Source organism: Monodelphis domestica, chromosome 2 (assembly GCF_027887165.1).
Source record: "Monodelphis domestica isolate mMonDom1 chromosome 2, mMonDom1.pri, whole genome shotgun sequence".
NCBI lineage: Eukaryota > Metazoa > Chordata > Mammalia > Didelphimorphia > Didelphidae > Monodelphis > Monodelphis domestica.
Window position 1 is genome coordinate 543,478,219 of NC_077228.1, and position 17,028 is coordinate 543,495,246.

Below are 17,028 nucleotides of genomic sequence, written 5' to 3' on the forward strand. Positions count from 1 at the left end.
TTCAATGAAATCAGTGATTTATTTGATGATTTTTTTCTTTGAGCTGCCCATTTTGAAGAGTGAGAGTATGTAATTTCCAATCAGTTTTTAAATTGTCTTTCCATGGACCTTTACTGATTGTAATTTTTGTTTGGCCATCCCATGTGGGTGGGTGCAGGGCACGGTTCTGGGGAAGGGAGTGTTGACTGTGTGTGCAGGGGAGGGTGCATGTGCTTGAGGTGGGGGTCAGCTCTCGTGCTGTCCCATGGCCTCCTGTGCTGCAGAGCAGTGCTGTGTGGTACTTGTAAGCCCCTATCACCCCCTCCCTAGCCCAATGGTCTGAGGACAAGGAAGGAGCCTGAGAGAGAGGCCTGGAAAGGTCAAGGATGCACTTTATTGCCAGGGGAGCTCCTGCCTGGCAGTACCCACACTCTGGTTGCCTGGAGGGAGTCTGTGAGCAGCAGTTGTGGGGTGCATACTGCAAGCTGACCTGGAGGCCTGGGGAAGCAGGAGGGGGTCAGCCATGCATCTGAGGAGATTTGTGGGGACTCAGGGAGGCCTGGGGTGGGAGGATGTTTGGGGGGTGCCTGGAGGGCCAAATTGAGGCCTCCTTTGTGAGTACTGCCGTGCAGCTGCTGAGGCTCGTGAAGGGGGTAGCAGGGTGGAGAGAGAGCAGAGCCCTGGCTTCAACAGCAGGATTTCTGGCCACAGGAGGTGGAGCAGCAGGAGGGTCTGCAGCAGGAGGGTCTGCAGCAGGTGGGCTGGCAGATGAGGGACACAGAGGAGGTGGGGCGGCAGCAGGATGGGGCACAGCAGCAGGAAAGACCACAGCAGCAGGAGGTGGAAGAGGTGGTGCAACAGGTGGGTTTGCAGGAGAGAGGCACACAGCAGGTGGCTGGGCTACACACTAGTCGACAGCTCAGGGGCATGGAGCAAGCAGGCTGACAGCAGGGAGGCTGGCAGCAGGAGGATACTGGGCTGCAAGAGAGGACTGGGCAGGCAGAGGTCACACAGCAGCTGGGTTTGCAGCACACAGGCAGGGAGATGCAGCAGCTGGGCTTGCAGCACATGGGCACACAGCAACAGGACTGTATGGGGGCACTTGGACAGGTTTGGCAGCAGGAAGCTCCACAGCCAGTGGACTGGCAGCACGAGGGGGCACAGACAGCTGGGCAGGGCTGGCAGGAGGCGGGCACACAGCAGACTGGTCGGCACACGAGGGTGAGGCAGGAGGCAGGAGGGCAGCACGGGGCTGGGCAGCAGGAGGGTCCGCTGCAGCCGCAGGGCTCACAGCAGCTCTCTGGGCAGTCGTCCAGTTGCCAGGAGGAGCCCCCTAGGCATGAGCTGGGCATGCAGACGTTGCTGCTGTGGCTCACATCACTGGAGCAGACGGAGTTGTTGGAGGCTGAGGGCAAGCAGGGCCGGGAGAAACAGCTGTTTGCCATGCTGGGAGCCTCTGGGTGGTGCTTTGGGCAGCAAAGGGGGAGTGCAATGGCTGAGTGCCTGGTACAGGGAAGGGACTGAGCCTGTCTGGGATGGGCTGGCAGGGGAGAGGGTGCGTGTGAGAGTGTGTGAATGTATGTGAGTATGAGTGTGAGTTAGAGAGTGTGAGTGAGTGTGTGAAGGTCTCCTGGCAGGGAGGGCCCTTTATACCCGCCTGCCAGGAGGATGTGCCAAGGGGCACCTGAGTCTTCTTCCCTGTTGTTGTCTTACTGGCCTTCAGACCCGTCATTAGGGATGGAGCCCTTGTGGCCCAGTAGGTGCCCGTCATCCATAAACAGCCTCACTCGGGCCTCCACTTCCTCACTTCAGGAAACTTCTGTTGCTCTCTCTGGGCTAGTCCGGAGCATCCTGGGGCAAAAGGGACAGCTGGCAATGAGGGGGAAGGAGGGTGCCCTGTGTAGAGACAGGCACACCCTGGGGGATTTCCAGGGAGGGAGAGCACCCCTCCCCCGGTGGTACAAGGAAGGCCTCCTGTACAAGGTCTAAGCTAATGATTCCTACAGCTGAGAGTAAGGATTGGCTGCAGGGCTGCCTTCCCAGCATCCCCAGCAGCTGGGGAGACACAAGGTCCTGTCTGGTGGGCAGCAGGGGGCCCCTCTGGGCATAACACAATGTTTCTCCAGAGCAGTCTGGCCAAAGAGGGCTGGCAGCTGCCCAGGGCAGAGGATCAGGGGCTGCCCCCATCTCAATCCGTTTCCCCTGTACTGGGGGTGGGGTTTTGGGGGGTGGATCTTGACCAAAATGGATCCAATCCCAGGCAATCCCGGCCAGCCTTCCCAGTCCCAAGTTCATGGAGCATTGATCTGCTGGGACCCTTCTGGGTGGCTCAGAGCCCCTTCTCTGGCTCTGAAGTCCCAGTTCTTGGGGGAGGGGGGAAGAGGCACGTAAGACTGGAGAGCAGCTTGGGGGCCCCTTTCTTATCCTTGGGGATGGGCATGAGGACCTCATCTGGCCAGTGGGAATCTGAGTGCCAGGAGGGCAGTGGGCCAGACCACAGAGACAGACAGAGTCAGAAGTGAGGCCACAGTCTCCTGGAAGAGGGAGGAGGTGATGGGTCAGAGCAACAATTGGAACGGGTGCCCCTGGCAAGGAGAAATAATGTCTTTTCTTTGTCTCAGTCACCCAAGGGAGGAGAGTGGGTGATGGAGTGAGTATATGGCAGAGAACACATGAGAGCAAGAGGGAGACACAAGGCCTGGGGAGGGGAGAAGGCTTAGAGCAGCTGTCATTGGCCTTTGGAGAGTTATTGCAGGATTCTGTGGGTTCTTTCAACCTCTGGTTTGCCCTCATGTTCAGGAATATCAGGGCAGTTTTCCTGGACAATTTCTTGTACTTTGATGTCCAGCATATGTTTTGGTCATGACTTTCAGGGACTCCGATAATTCTCAGGTCAGTGGTTTTTGCAAGGAGATATTTCATATTTTCTTCTCCTTTTGATTTTGTTTTAATGTTTCTTGATGTCTCGTGAATTTATTAGCTATTTTTTGCCAAACTCTAATTTTTAAGGACTGGGTTTTTTTCCATGACCTTTTGGTTCTCTTTTTCCATTGGTCCCTTCTACTATTTCTTGTTGACACTGTTTTCTTCATTTTTTGCCCCCTTTTCCAATAGGGAGATTCTGACATGAAGCTGCTCATTTCTTTAGTGGTTTGTGTGTGTGTGTGTGTGTGTGTGTGTGTGTGTGTGTGTGTGTGTGTGAGCTTGCGCGCGCGCACGAGCGCATACACGCAGGTGCCTTTTTTCCATTTGGCCATTTTTGGTCTTTAAGCTGCTCTTTTCTCTTTGCATTACTTTCCTTTTCTCCCTCTTCCTTGATTCTGTCTTATTTGATTTTTGCAATCCTTTTTGAATTTTTCCAGAGGTTTGAAGCAATTCCCAGATCTTTGGAGATTTTGCATTTACTTGTTTGTATCTTACCATCTCTTCTTGGTTCTCTTCTTTGATCTTTTTACCTGTAGACATTTTTGAGGGCCAAAAGGTGTCTTTATTTCCTGTTCTTTGCTCATTTTCCTGTCAGTGGACTGGGAAATCTGCATGTTGCTGAGCAATTCTGTCTTAGGTGTTGGCTCCCAAGGTTTTGTGTTGGGGCTGTCTTCCCGGCTTCTGGTTAGGCTTGAGGGCTCCCAGTTTTGGAGCTCTGGACCTCATTGCCTGGGCCTGAGACATTGAGGGGTGCATGTGAGGTGTACATTGTTGCAGTGTAGCCCAGTGCTGAGGGGTGGGCCAGTCTCCCACAGAGGATGGGACCTTGGAGTTGGCATGGTGTTGGTGAAATGATGGATGGTTTCCAGGTTTCACAGGATAAACTGCTCTGCCTTGGCTGAAGCCTGCCTTTATTTTATTCCTTCATGATCACACATCTGCTTGGCACACAGTTTCATTCTCAACATACATGTTTCCACGGAACCTAACAACAGACAGGAAGCCTAGGGAGATAGTCAATGAAACGCTTTTGCTAAGTCTAGAATCATCCTGACCCAGGTATAGGTTTGGGAATCCAGAGCACAGATTTTCAGGAGGTTTTTATGCCTAGAAATGAGGGTCCTCTCTAAGAGGGTGTATGAGAACCCTTAGGTTTAATTTTGTAAGTGGGCTCTCCTGGTAATATCCTGGAGGGTCAGAGGGGGACATCTGTATGTTGGTCTCATCTATTGTTCCTAGAGCTAAGTTAGAATCAATCATGGCAATTCCAGTAATAAAGGTATGTTAATAATGAAAGTCACTTGGGGGTGTTTCAGTGGATATTTCCATCCTTCCTGGGGGCTGCTTTGCAGTCCCCAGTTTCCATGTGGATCATGTCAAACAGGGAGGTCTTTGATTGTTCCCTCCCAGCAACCCAGGACAAGGGATCACGAGTTTGCCTACACTGTGGTTCTGAGTGTGGCACAGTAGGTAGGGTGGTGATGGTCAGCCTGCACTGTTCTGTGTGCCTTTTTGCTTCTGGTTCCCCCTTGTTTTGTGGAATCCTCCTCTCTGTGCCTCCCATTCACATTGTGTTCAGTGGGAGAGCCCCCTGGTTCGTCCTGCTTTGACTGGTGTTCTTTGAGGCCCCTTTTAAGGACTGGTTGGAAGGGCTCTTCATAGAGGTTTCAGGCCTTCGCTGCCACTGAGGTGCCATCTTGGCTGCACCCCCAGAAGAGCTGTAGTGGGAGGATGGCAGTCCAAGGTCCCTGAGGGCACGGGCTGTCATCAGTGAGCTCACAGGTGGGATCAGAGATGGCCAGCTCATGGGCATGGCCTCCTGCCTGTCTCCAGGATCTTGGTGAAGCCCAGGATGGGAGCAGAGAATGCTGAGGGCTTGAGCTCCTCTGCTTTGCCTCATGTTTTATTGAGGCCTAAGAGAAAAGCTGCTTCTGGAAGTGGGTGTTGGATGGGGCTTTGGCTTTTCCAGTGTGAGGGCCCTTTGGGCTGCCTGGGCAGCAGGTGTGGAGAGTTGCCTGAATGAATCGTGTCCTGGTCCAGGCAGCACGTGGTAGGGTGCGACGTGTGGGAGCCCCTCAGTGGCTGTTGTTGTTGGTGCTTCAGTGGTTTTTGGTCTTGGCTGGCTCTTCCTGACCCCATGAGCTGTTTCCTTGGCAAAAAAAATTTTCCATATTATTTATTTTATGGAAGAGAATTCAAACGAAAATCGGCTCAGAAGAAAGTTATATATAGCACGTTTGTGATTGCATTTAGACTCCCTCAGTTCTTTCCCTGGAGGCAGAAGGTGTCCAGTGCTCTCCTGGCTCTGCTCACTTCGTTTTGCATCAGTTCATGGAAGTCTTTCATTTTTTTTTTCTGAAATCCTTCTCGTCATCATTTCTCCCCCCCCCCCTCCCCAGCCCATATTGATAATTGTGCCAGGGTGATCGTTTAGAGTCTCCATCCCCAATCATATCCCCATCGACCCATATGATCAAGCAGGTGTTTTTCTTCTGTGTTTCTGCTCCCACAGTTCTTCCTCTGGATGTGGATACATTCTTTCATACAAGTCCTTAGAATTGTCCTGGCTCATTGCACTGCTGCTAGTAAAGTCAGTTACATTTGATCCTTCTACAATGTATCAGTCTCTGTGTACAATGTCCTCCTGGTTCTGCTCCTCTCACTCTGCATCAGTTCCTGGAGGTCGTTCCAGTTCACATGGAATCCCTCCAGTTTCTTATTTCTAGCTCATCACTTCTGATGGCACAGCATTGTCCAATCAATGGGCATTGCTCCTTTCCCAATTCTTTACCACTACAAAAAAGAGTTTCTAGAAACGTTTTTGAACAAATAGATCTTCTCCTTGTTTTTTTTTGTGTTTGTGGGGTGGTGGTGGGTGGGAGAGAATGTCTTTGGGATACAAACTCAGTAGAGCAATTACAGGAAGAAAGGGTATGAACAGCAGTGGTGACTATTTCATTAAAAAATTAATGGAGAATGCATCTTCAGGGATGCTTATGTATGTGCTGGGGGCCCAATTTCTGATTCTGAAATCCATGGTCTAGGCAGTGATGGCAAATATTTTAGAGACCAAGTGCCGGACAATCAGGAATGACCCAGCCAAGATCAATATCGATAAATTTGTGAGTACAGCCATGACCGTCTCCAGGGTCATTCTGAAATATAGGATGGGAGCAGAGAAGGCTGATGGATGGTCTAGTTTATTAGGTCTTGAAGGAAGTCAGTTCTGGAAATGCGTGTCTGGGGCCTTGGTAGGCAGGGGCACAGGGCATGGGGTCATGCCGAGCACCCACGGGAATCTCTTTTTCTTCTCTCTGGAGCTGAGTGCAGCAACGGGCTACTCCAAGAAGCTAGATGAGAAGTTGCCTGAATTCTCTCCTAGAAGCCCAGAGCAGGGCTGGGATCTTGACTCAGTAAAAGCTCAATGAAAACGAGCTCAACCAAAAACTTGCCTCTCCTTAGTGAAAGCAGCCTGCTGCAGTTCCAGTGAGCTGAAGGTTGTGCCAGTGCTGCCATACTGTGTGCCAGGCACTGTGGTTAGCCCTAGGAAGAGAATGAATACACAAAGAAAGAGCATCCCTGCTATGGAGGAGCTCTTAAGGCAGGCAGAGGAGGGTGTGTGTGGAGAGCAGGGAGTCCTTGGTGGGGTGAGAACTTGCTTTTTGGAGTTGAGCCCAGGCAGAGCCCAGACAGAGCAAGTTGGGGGAGCTGAGAGGCCAGTCTGCCTTTTAGAAAGGAAGGCATTGGGAGGAGTCTGATGGCCTGCCTTCAGCCCTCTAATCTGGGGCACCGAAGCATAAGAAGGCCCAGGGGGCCCAAGTGTTCAGCCCCTTCGAGGTGTCCCTGGGATTGTCCAGGGCCTCTTAAACGATGGCATCTCCCACAGAATGGAGGAGGAAACACCATCCTTCTCCCCTCCTGTACCTGCCACCACCCGGGCTTCAGAAAAGAGGCACCCAGTGCTTTGTAGAAGTGTGTCCTTGGAATTTATTATGTTTGCGTTGGGGACACCCCTGGGGTGGGTGAAGCTGGAGTGGCCACGGGGCAAGGGGGGCCTCTGAGGAGAGCCAGAGCCTGTGTCCCCGGAGTCCTCCTCAGGGAGGTTGGGAAGATTCCCTGGGGGTGGGGGGCCCTCTGGGGTCTGGTGAGGCCCAGATGATGTCTGACAATGGCAAAGTGGCCTCCACAGCCTCCTGGCATGGGAGCCCCCCAGAACCATGGCTTGACTCCAACAGGTGGGATGGGCGTGACGCCCCTGCTCAGGCCCAAGAGGCTGTGCCCGCAGCGACCCGAGCTGGCAATGTTCCAGGCTTATTTGTGCTCAGCAGCAGGAGGGTCTGCAGACCAGGGAGGTGCAGGAAGCTGGCTGGCAGCAGGAGGCCTGGCAGGAGGGCACCCCACAGACTATCGGCTTGCAGCAGACGGGCACACACAGAGTGGGCTTGCAGCAGACGGGCACAGAGCAGGCTGACTGGCAGGGGCTGGACACACAGCAAGCAGAGCTGCAGGGAGCAGCCTGGCCGCAGGAGGCCTGGCAGGGGCTGGACACACAGCAGGAGGGTGAGCAGCTGCCACCCCCACAGACTGCCTGGCAGCTGGGCCCCACAGGGCACAGTGGGCGGCACAGCAGGGTCACACAGCAGGCCGGGTGGCAGCAGGGAAGGGCACAGCAGACAGGCTTGCAGCACAGGGGCACGGAGCAGGGAGCCTGGCAGCCAGTGGAGCAGCTGGTGTGGCACATGGTGACTGGGCTGGGGGGCCTTTCAGGAGAGGAGCAGAGGAAGAGGAGGAGGAGGATCTGGGTTTGGACAGTTTCTTCGACTTGGATGAAGGCTTTTATAGGCCTCTGCACAGTGTGTCTGTTCCTGTTGTTGTTGTTGTTGATGGTGGTGGCAGTATTGTGTGTATGTGTGTGTGAGTGTGTGTATGTGAATGTGTGTTTATGAGAGTGTGTGTTTGAGTGTGAGTGTGTGTGAATGTGTCAGTGTGTCAGTGAGTGTGTGTTGTGTTAGTGTGTGTTTATGTGAGTGTGTGAGTGTGTATATGTGAGCCTGTGAGTGTGTTTTTGAGTGTGAGTGAGTGTGTGATTGTGCATGTGTGTCAGGGCATGAGTGTGTGTGAGTATGAATGTGTCTGTTTGAGAGTGTGTGTGTGAGTGTGTGTTTGAGTGTGAGTGTATTTGAGTGTTTGTGAGTGTTTGTGTGAGTGTGCGAGTGAGTGTATGTAAGTGTGCGTGTGTCTAAGTTCTTGAGTGTGTGAGTGTGAATGTGACAGTGCATGAGTGTGTGAATATGAATGTCTGTGTGTGACTCTGTGTGTTTGAGTGTGAGTATGTGTGTGTGTGAGTGTGTGTGTGAATGTGTCAGTGTGTGTCAGTGAGTGTGTGTGTTGTGTTAGTGTGTGTTTATGTGAGCGTATGAGTGTGTGAGTGTGTTTTTGAGTGTGAGTGAGTGTGTGATTGTGCATGTGTGTCAGTGCATGAGTGTGTGTGAGTATGAATGTGTCTGTGTGAGAGTGTGTGTGTGTTTGTGTGTGTGTGAGTGTGAGTGTGTGTGTGTCTACAGATGAAACAGTGGCTGTTTTCCTTCTTCTTGTTTCTCCTGCCCGTCCCTCGCCCAAAGCACTCATTAAGCTTCCTCCAGTCCTTGTCCAGTGTTCTCTAGAGCCCCCAAAGTGTTCTTTGGGGCCCTGACCCCGATTTGGCCTTCTCAGGGAGCTTGGGCTCCCTTGTCTCTACAGCTTCCCTTTGAGGGAAATCGTCCAAGCAGGAAGCCTTCAGTGGCTCTGGGTCACCCCAAGACCGCCCAGAGTCAATACTTACTGGACCCGCCATCCACAATCCGGCCAGCCTCATGATGCCTCCCCAAGGGAACCGCAGAGTGAGGGCAGTGGGGAACCTTGCCCTGTGGAGAAGGGCATGGCCACTCCTTGGAGGACGTCCTATCACCCCATTGTTTGCGGAGAGAGAGCTAGCACTAGGCTTAGGGCTTTGCCCTTCCTCCTAACAAGCAGTACTCTTTGTAGCTTGGGAGAGCCCCAGGTGACTTCCTGAGAGTTCTGTGTCCAATCTTCAGCTGCCCAGAGGCCCAATGGGCTCAGGGCTGCCCAGGTTTCCCTCAGGCATCATCGTGTGGCTCCAGTAACCCCCATGGCCTGCGGGTGGGCTCTGATGATTTCCTAAGACTTCCCAACGTGGCCCACATGTCCATCTCCAAGATGTCTCCGTGTTTCTCCTGCTCGTGCTCTTGGTGAGGACGGACAAGACGCCTCCTCTCTCTTCGGTCTGCTATTCCTTCACATCCTTCATGACAGCTCTCGTGTCCTCCCCAAGGATTGTCCGGAAAAATTGGTAGATCCTCAAAGGATAGGAAGAGGCCGGGTTTAGTTTTCAATCATTTTTATTTCCAAACTTTATTAACACATCTCCACAGACATTTTCTGAACGTTTACGATCCAGATTGTCTCCCTCACTTCTTCCCTCCCCTCTGCTGGAGCTGGCAAGCAATTCAATCTGAGTCTTACATGCATTCCACTGCAAACCCATTTCCAAATCATTCATTTTTGTAAGCAAATAATCTCCTAAAACCAAACCCCACATGCGATCCCCAAATGAACGAGTGATAAACCACCTTCTTATCTTCATTCCTATTGCAAGAGTTCTTCCTCTGGAGGTGGACAGCCTCCCGTTCAGAAATCCCTCCCAACTGTCCTGGATCATTGTATTGCGGAGAGTGGCAAAGTCAGTTACATTTGATCGTTCCACGCCATTGCTGTTCGTATGTACCGTGTTCTCCTGGTTCTGCTTATTTCACTGTGCATCAGTCCCGAGAGCTCTTTCCAAGCCCTTTCTGAAATCATCCTCTTCATCATTCCCTATGGCACAAAGTTTTCCTTCACCATCCTATACCTCAGTTTCTTCAACCATTCCCCAACTCATGGACATCCCTTTAGCTTCTAATTCTTTGCCACCACAAAAGGAGCAGCTGGAAAGATTTTTGTACAAGTAAGCCCTTTCCTGTCTTTCAAATCTCTCTTGGATACAGACCCCAAAGCAGGACTGATGGATTTTACACTCTTTTTTAGTTCTTTGGTCATCCTTCCAAATTGCCATCCAGAATGGTTGCATCAGTTCACAAGTCTACCAGCAATGCACTGGTATTTGAGCTTTGCTGCATTCCTTCCAAAATTTATCTCTTTCTTTTCCTGCCATATTGGCCATTTGGGTACTTAGTTCTCTGTATATTTTAGAAATGAGTCCTCTCTCAGGGGAATTTGTTATAAAAATGTCCCCATTTGTTCTTTCCCTTCCAATCTTGGTTGCATTGGTTTTGTTTGTACAGACCTTTTTAAATTTAATGCAATCAAAATTATTTATTTTACATCTTGTAATGTTCTCTATCTCTTGTTTGCTCATAAATTCTTCCCTTCTGCATAGATCTGACAGGTAAACTATTCAGTGTTCTCCTAAGTTACTCACAATATCACTCTTTATGTTTAAATTGTATACCTATTTTAACCTTATCTTGATATAGAGTATAAGCTATGGATCTAAATCTAGTTTTTGCTGTACGGTTTCCCACTTTACCAACAATTTTTGTCAATTACTGAGTTCTTATTGCAAAATCTGGGATTTGGGGGTCTATCAAACACTAGATTGCTGAGGTCATTCACCCCAAGGCTATTCCATTGATCCACCATTCTATTTCTTAGTCAGTACCCGATTTCTTTGACGATTACTGCTTGATAGTACAGTTTAAGATCTGGTACTGCTAGGCCACCATTCTTGACATTTTTTTTTCAATATTCCTGATCCTTTTTTCGTTCAGATAAATTTTGTTTTACTTTTTTCTAGTTCCGTTGAACAGTTTTTTGGTAGTTTGATTGGTTATAGCACTGAATAAGTAAAGAAATTCATTTAGGTAGAATTGTCATTTTAATATTAAATATTAGACCAGTTTTGCATTCCTGGTATAAATCCCACCTGGTCATGGTGTATAATTGTTGGTGGCATATTGCTATAGTCTTTTTGCTAGTATTTTATTTATGATTTTTGCATCAATGTTCATTAAGGAAATTGGTCTGTACTTTTCCTTCTGTTTTTGATTTTCCCGGCTTGGGTATCAGCATCATATTTGTGCCATAAAGTGAATATGGTAGGATTTCCTCTTTGCTTATTTGATATTTGTGAAATAGTTTGTATTGTATTTGGATTAATTGTTCTTTCAGGGTTTGATAGAATTCAATTGTGAATCCATCTGGCTCTGGGGACTTTTTCTAAGGGAATTCATTGATGGTTTGTTCAATTTTTTTTTCTGAGATGGGATTATTTAAATCTATTTTCTCTTTTATTTTAATCTGGGGATTTATTTTTTTGTTTCTTTTTGTTACCTTTTTGTTACCTTTTACCGAGTGTATCAGATTTATTGTCTGATAAGTGATCAAAATTGCTCCTAATGATTGCTTTAATTTCCTTTTCTTTGGAGGTGAAATCACCATTTACATTTTTGATCCTGGAAGTTTGTTCTTTTTTAAAAATCAAGTTAAGCAATGCTACACGTATTTGATTTTGTTATTGATCTATCTCCTAGTCTTATTTATTAGTTCAACAGTTCTTTCACTTTCAATTTTACTAAATTCTCCTTTGATTTTAAGAGTTTTCAATTCAGTCCTTAATTGGGGAATTTTAATTTACTCTTTTTCTAGTTATTTATTATTTGTATGCCCAATTCATTAATCTGCTTTCTGTGTATTTTTTAGATATAAGCATTCAGGAATATAAACTTTCCCCTGGGCACTGGTTTGGCTGTATCCCATAAGTTTTGATATTTTGTCTTCTCATTATCATCCTCTTCAAAGAAATCAGTGATTTATTTGATGATTTTTTCTTTGAGCTGCCCCTTTTGAAGAGTGAGAGTATGTAGATTCCAATCAGTTTTTAAATTGTCTTTCCATGGACCTTTACTGATTGTAATTTTTGTTTGGCCATCCCGTGTGGATGGGTGCAGGGCACAGTTCTGGGGAAGGGAGTGTTGACTGTGTATGCAGGGGAGGGTGCATGTGCTTGAGGTGGGGGTCAGCTCTCGTGCTGTCCCATGGCCTCCTATGCTGCAGAGCAGTGCTGTGTGGTACTTGTAAGCCCCTATCACCCCCTCCCTAGCCCAATGGTCCCAGGACAAGGAAGGAGCCTGAGAGAGAGGCCTGGAAAGGTCAAGAATGCACTTTATTGCCAGGGGAGCTCCTGCCTGGCAGTGCCCACACTCTGGTTGCCTGGAGGGAATCTGTGAGCCGAAGTTGTGGGGTGCATACTGCAAGCTGACGTGGAGGCCTGGGGAAGCAGGAGGGGGTCATCCATACGTCTGAGGAGCTTTGTGGGGACTCAGGGAGGCCTGGGGTGGGAGGATGTTTGGGGGGTTCTTGGAAGGGCCAAATGGAGGCCTCCTTTGTGAGTACTGCTGGGCAGCTGCTGAGGCTCGTGAAGGGGGTAGCAGGGTGGAAAGAGAGCAGAGCCCTGGGTTCAACAGCAGGATTTCTGGCCACAGGAGTTGGAGCAGCAGGAGGGTCTGCAGCAGGTGGGCCGGCAGATGAGGGACACAGAGGAGGTGGGGTGGCAGCAGGATGGGGCACAGCAGCAGGAAGGACCACAGCAGCAGGAGGAGGAAGAGGTGGTGCAGCAGGTGGGTTTGCAGGAGAGAGGCACACAGCAGGTGGCTGGGCTACACACTAGTCGACAGCTCAGTGGCTGGGAGCAAGCAGGCTGGCAGCAGGGAGGCTGGCAGCAGGAGGGCACTGGGCTGCAAGAGAGTACTGGGCAGGCAGAGGTCACACAGCAGCTGGGTTTGCAGCACACAGGCAGGGAGATGCAGCAGCTGGGCTTGCAGTACATGGGCACACAGCAACAGGACTGTATGGGGGCACTGGGACAGGTTTGGCAGCAGGAAGCCCCACAACCAGTGGACTGGCAGCAGGAGAGGGTACAGACAGCTGGGCAGGGCTGGCAGGAGGCGGGCACACAGCAGACTGGTCGGCACACGAGGGTGAGGCTGGAGGCAGGAGGGCAGCACGGGGCTGGGCAGCAGGAGGGTCCGCTGCAGCCGCAGGGCTCACAGCAGCTCTCTGGGCAGTCGTCCAGTTGCCAGGAGGAGCCCCCCAGGCACGAGCTGGGCATGCAGACGTTGCTGTTTCGGCTCATATCACTGGAGCAGATGGAGTTGGTGGAGGCTGAGGGCAAGCAGGGCCCAGAGAAACAGCTGTGTGCCATGCTGGGAGCCTCTGGGTGGTGCTTTGGGCAGTGAAGGGGGAGTGCAATGGCTGAGTGCCTGGTACAGGAAAGGGACTGAACCTGTCTGGAATGGGCTGGCAGGGGAGAGGGTGCGTGTGAGAGTGTGTGAATGTATGTGAGTATGAGTGTGAGTTAGAGAGTGTGAGTGAGTGTGTGAAGGTCTCCTGGCAGGGAGGGCCCTTTATACCCACCTGCCAGGAGGATGTGCCAAGGGGCACCTGAGTCTTCTTCCTTGTTGTTGTCTTACCGGCCCTTAGACCCATCATTAGGGATGGAGCCCTTGTGGCCCAGAAGGTGCCGGTCATCCATAAACAGCCTCACTCGGGCCTCCATTTCCTCACTTCAGGAAACTTCTGTTGCTCTCTCTGGGCTAGTCTGGAGCATCCTGGGGCAAAAGGGACAGCTGGAAATGAGGGGGAAGGAGGGTGCCCTGTGTAGAGACAGGCACACCCTGGGGGATTTCCAGGGAGGGAGAGCACCCCTCCCCCAGCGGTACAAAGAAGGCTTCCTGTACAAGGTCTAGGCTAATGATTCCTACAGCTGAGAGTAAGGATGGGCTGCAGGGCTGCCTTCCCAGCATCCCCAGTAGCTGGGGAGACACAAGGTCCTGTCTGGTGGGCAGCAGGGGCCCCCTCTGGGCATAACACAATGTTTCTCCAGAGCAGTCTGACCAAAGAGGGCTGGCAGCTGCCCATGGCAGAGGATCAGGGGCTGCCCCCATCTCAATCCGATTCCCCTGTACTGGGGGGTGGGGTTGGGGGGGGTGGATCTTGACCAAAATGGATCCAATCCCAGGCAATCCCGGCCAGCCTTCCCCATCCCAAGTTCATGGAGCATTGATCTGCTGGGACCCTTCTGGGTGGCTCAGAGCCCCTTCTCTGGCTCTGAAGTCCCTGCTCTTGGGGGAGGGGGAAGAGGCACGTAAGACTGGAGAGCAGCTTGGGGGCCCCTTTCTTATCCTTGGGGATGGGCATGAGGACCTCATCTGGCCAGTGGGAATCTGAGTGCCAGGAGGGCAGTGGGCCAGACCACAGAGACAGACAGAGTCAGAAGTGAGGCCACAGTCTCCTGGAAGAGGGAGGAGGTGATGGGTCAGAGCAACAATTGGAACGGGTGCCCATGGCAAGGAGAAATAATGTCTTTTCTTTGTCTCAGTCACCCAAGGGAGGAGAGTGGGTGATGGAATGAGTATATGGCAGAGAACACATGAGAGCAAGAGGGAGACACAAGGCCTGGGGAGGGGAGAAGGCTTAGAGCAGCTGTCATTGGCCTTTGGAGAGTTATTGGAGGATTTTGTGGATTCTTTCAACCTCTGGTTTGCCCTCATGTTCAGGAATATCAGGGCAGTTTTCCTGGACAATTTCTTGTACTTTGATGTCCAGCATATGTTTTGGTCATGACTTTCAGGGATTTATTTTTTTGTTACTTTTTGTTACCTTTTTGTTACCTTTTACCGAGTGTATCAGATTTATTGTTTTATACGTGTTTAAAATTGCTCCTAATCATTGCTTTAATTTCCTCTCTTTGGGTGTCAAATCACCAGTTTCATTTTTTATCCTGAAAGTTTGTTCCTTTTTAAAAATCAAGTTAAGCAAAGCTACATGTATTTTATTTTTTTATCGAGCCAACTCTCAGTCTTATTTATTTGTTCAATAGTTCTTTCATTTTCGATTTTATTAATTTCTCTTTTGATTTTAAGGGTTTTCAATTCAGTCCTTAGTTGGGGAATTTTAATTTATTCTTTTTCTAGTTATTTATTATTTGTATGCCGAATTCATTGATATGCTTTTTTTCTATTTTTTTTGATATAAGCATTCAGGAATATAAACTTTCCCCTGAGCACTGCTTTGGCTGCATCCTATAAGTTTTGATATTTTGTTATATTCTCGTTATAATTCTCTTCTATAAAATCAGTGATTGTTTTTTATGATTTGTTATTTGAACTGTCCATTTTGAAGTAAGAGAGTATGTAGTTTCCAATCAGTTTTTAAATTGTCTTTCCATGGACCTTTACTGATTGTAATTTTTGTTGAAATATGCAGCACATGCAGATGCTCTCCTGGGAGGGAGCCACCTTTGGCCATCCTGTGTGGGTAGGTGCAGGGCACTCTGGGGGAGGGAATGTTGACTTTGTGTGGGCAGGGGAGGGGGGGACTGCATGTCCTTGAGGTGGGGGTCGCTCTCATGCTGTCCTGTGGACTATGGTGCTGCCGAGTAGTGCTGTGTGGCACTTGTAACCCCCTATTGCCCCCTACCCAGCCCAATGGTCCCAGGATAAGGAAAGAGCCTGAGTGAAAGGTCTGGAAGGTTCATGGATGCACTTTATTGCCAGGGGAGCTCCTCCCTGGCCGTGCCCACACTCTGGGAGTCTGGAGGGAGCCTGGGAGGAGCTGGTGGGGCAGGGGGCATACTGCAAACTGAGGTGGGGGCCTGGGGAAACAAATAGGGCTCAGCCTTGCATCAGTGGGTACTGCTGGGCAGCTGCTGAGGCTCGTGAAGGGGGTAGCAGGGTGGAGAGAGAGCAGAGCCCTGGCTTCAACAGCAGGATTTCTGACCACAGGAGGTAGAGCAGCAGGAGGGCCTGCAGCAGGTAGGCTGGCAGATGAGGGACACAGAGGAGGTGGGGCAGCAGGACGGGGCACAGCAACAGGAAGGACCACAGCAGCAGTAGGAGGAAGAGGTGGTGCAACAGGTGGGTTTGCAGGAGAGAGGTACACAGCAGGTGGCTGGGCTACACACTGGTCGACAGCTCAGGGGCATGGAGCCAGCAGGCTGGCAGCAGGGAGGCTGGCAGCAGGAGGGCACTGGGCTGCAAGAGAGTACTGGGCAGGCAGAGGTCACACAGCAGCTGGGTTTGCAGCACACAGGCAGGGAGATGCAGCAGCTGGGCTTGCAGCACATGGGCACACAGCAGCAGGACTGTATGGGGGCACTGGGACAGGTTTGGCAGCAGGAAGCTCCACAGCCAGTGGACTGGCAGCAGGAGGGGGCACAGACAGCTGGGCAGGTCTGGCAGGAGGCGGGCATGCAGCAGACTGGTCGGCACACGAGGGTGAGGCAGGAGGCAGGAGGGCAGCACGGGGCTGGGCAGCAGGAGGGTCCGCTGCAGCCGCAGGGCTCACAGCAGCTCTCTGGGCAGTCGTCCAGTTGCCAGGAGGAGCCCCCCAGGCATGAGCTGGGCATGCAGACGTTGCTGCTTCGGCTCATATCACTGGAGCAGACGGAGTTGGTGGAGGCTGACGGCAAGCAGGGCCCAGAGAAACAGCTGTGTGCCATGCTGGGAGCCTCTGGGTGGTGCTTTGGGCAGCAAAGGGGGAGTGCAATGGCTGAGTGCCTGGTACAGGAAAGGGACTGAGCCTGTCTGGGATGGGCTGGCAGGGGAGAGGGTGCGTGTGAGAGTGTGTGAATGTATGTGAGTATGAGTGTGAGTTAGAGAGTGTGAGTGAGTGTGTGAAGGTCTCCTGGCAGGGAGGGCCCTTTATACCCACCTGCCAGGAGGATGTGCCAAGGGGCACCTGAGTCTTCTTCCCTGTTGTTGTCTTACTGGCCTTCAGACCCGTCATTAGGGATGGAGCCCTTGTGGCCCAGTAGGTGCCCGTCATCCATAAACAGCCTCACTCGGGCCTCCACTTCCTCACTTCAGGAAACTTCTGTTGCTCTCTCTGGGCTAGTCCGGAGCATCCTGGGGCAAAAGGGACAGCTGGCAATGAGGGGGAAGGAGGGTGCCCTGTGTAGAGACAGGCACACCCTGGGGGATTTCCAGGGAGGGAGAACACCCCTCCCCCGGTGGTACAAGGAAGGCCTCCTGTACAAGGTCTAAGCTAATGATTCCTACAGCTGAGAGT

The 17,028-nt window shown here is 51.0% G+C and overlaps 3 protein-coding genes across 3 annotated transcripts; all 3 read right to left on the reverse strand.

Moving 5' to 3' along the window:
- Positions 1-263: 263 nt before the first annotated feature.
- On the reverse strand, positions 264-1,585 carry LOC130456874 (keratin-associated protein 4-4-like). Its single transcript, XM_056814580.1, has one exon. It carries the CDS (start codon positions 1,422-1,424, stop codon positions 666-668), a length of 759 nt encoding a protein of 252 aa, XP_056670558.1. The 5' UTR covers positions 1,425-1,585; the 3' UTR covers positions 264-665.
- Positions 1,586-6,844: 5,259 nt separating this feature from the next.
- On the reverse strand, positions 6,845-13,516 carry LOC107651149 (keratin-associated protein 10-11-like). Its single transcript, XM_056814798.1, has 4 exons — positions 13,431-13,516; positions 12,442-13,220; positions 12,163-12,229; positions 6,845-7,763 (listed from the first exon to the last, which is right to left on the reverse strand). Exons 1-4 carry the CDS (start codon positions 13,514-13,516, stop codon positions 7,226-7,228), a joined length of 1,470 nt encoding a protein of 489 aa, XP_056670776.1. The 3' UTR covers positions 6,845-7,225.
- Positions 13,517-15,679: 2,163 nt separating this feature from the next.
- Positions 15,680-16,459, reverse strand: LOC130456979 (keratin-associated protein 10-3-like). Its single transcript, XM_056814799.1, has one exon. The coding sequence runs from the start codon at positions 16,457-16,459 to the stop codon at positions 15,719-15,721; it is 741 nt and encodes a 246-aa protein (XP_056670777.1). The 3' UTR covers positions 15,680-15,718.
- Between the last annotated feature and the right edge of the window lie 569 nt (positions 16,460-17,028).

Coding starts and splice junctions, on each gene's coding strand:
- LOC130456874 (XM_056814580.1), bottom strand. CDS start 1,424: ATGGCAAACAGCTGTTTCTCCCGGCCCTGCTTGCCCTCAGCCTCCAAC.
- LOC107651149 (XM_056814798.1), bottom strand. CDS start 13,516: ATGGAGGCCCGAGTGAGGCTGTTTATGGATGACCGGCACCTTCTGGGC. Junction 12,230..12,441: donor CTCCTGCTGCTCCAACTCCT/GTGGCCAGAAAT, acceptor CTGCTTCCCCAG/GCCTCCACGTCAGCTTGCAG. Junction 7,764..12,162: donor ATTCCCTCCAGGCAACCAGA/GTGTGGGCACTG, acceptor CAACAGGAACAG/ACACACTGTGCAGAGGCCTA.
- LOC130456979 (XM_056814799.1), bottom strand. CDS start 16,459: ATGGCACACAGCTGTTTCTCTGGGCCCTGCTTGCCGTCAGCCTCCACC.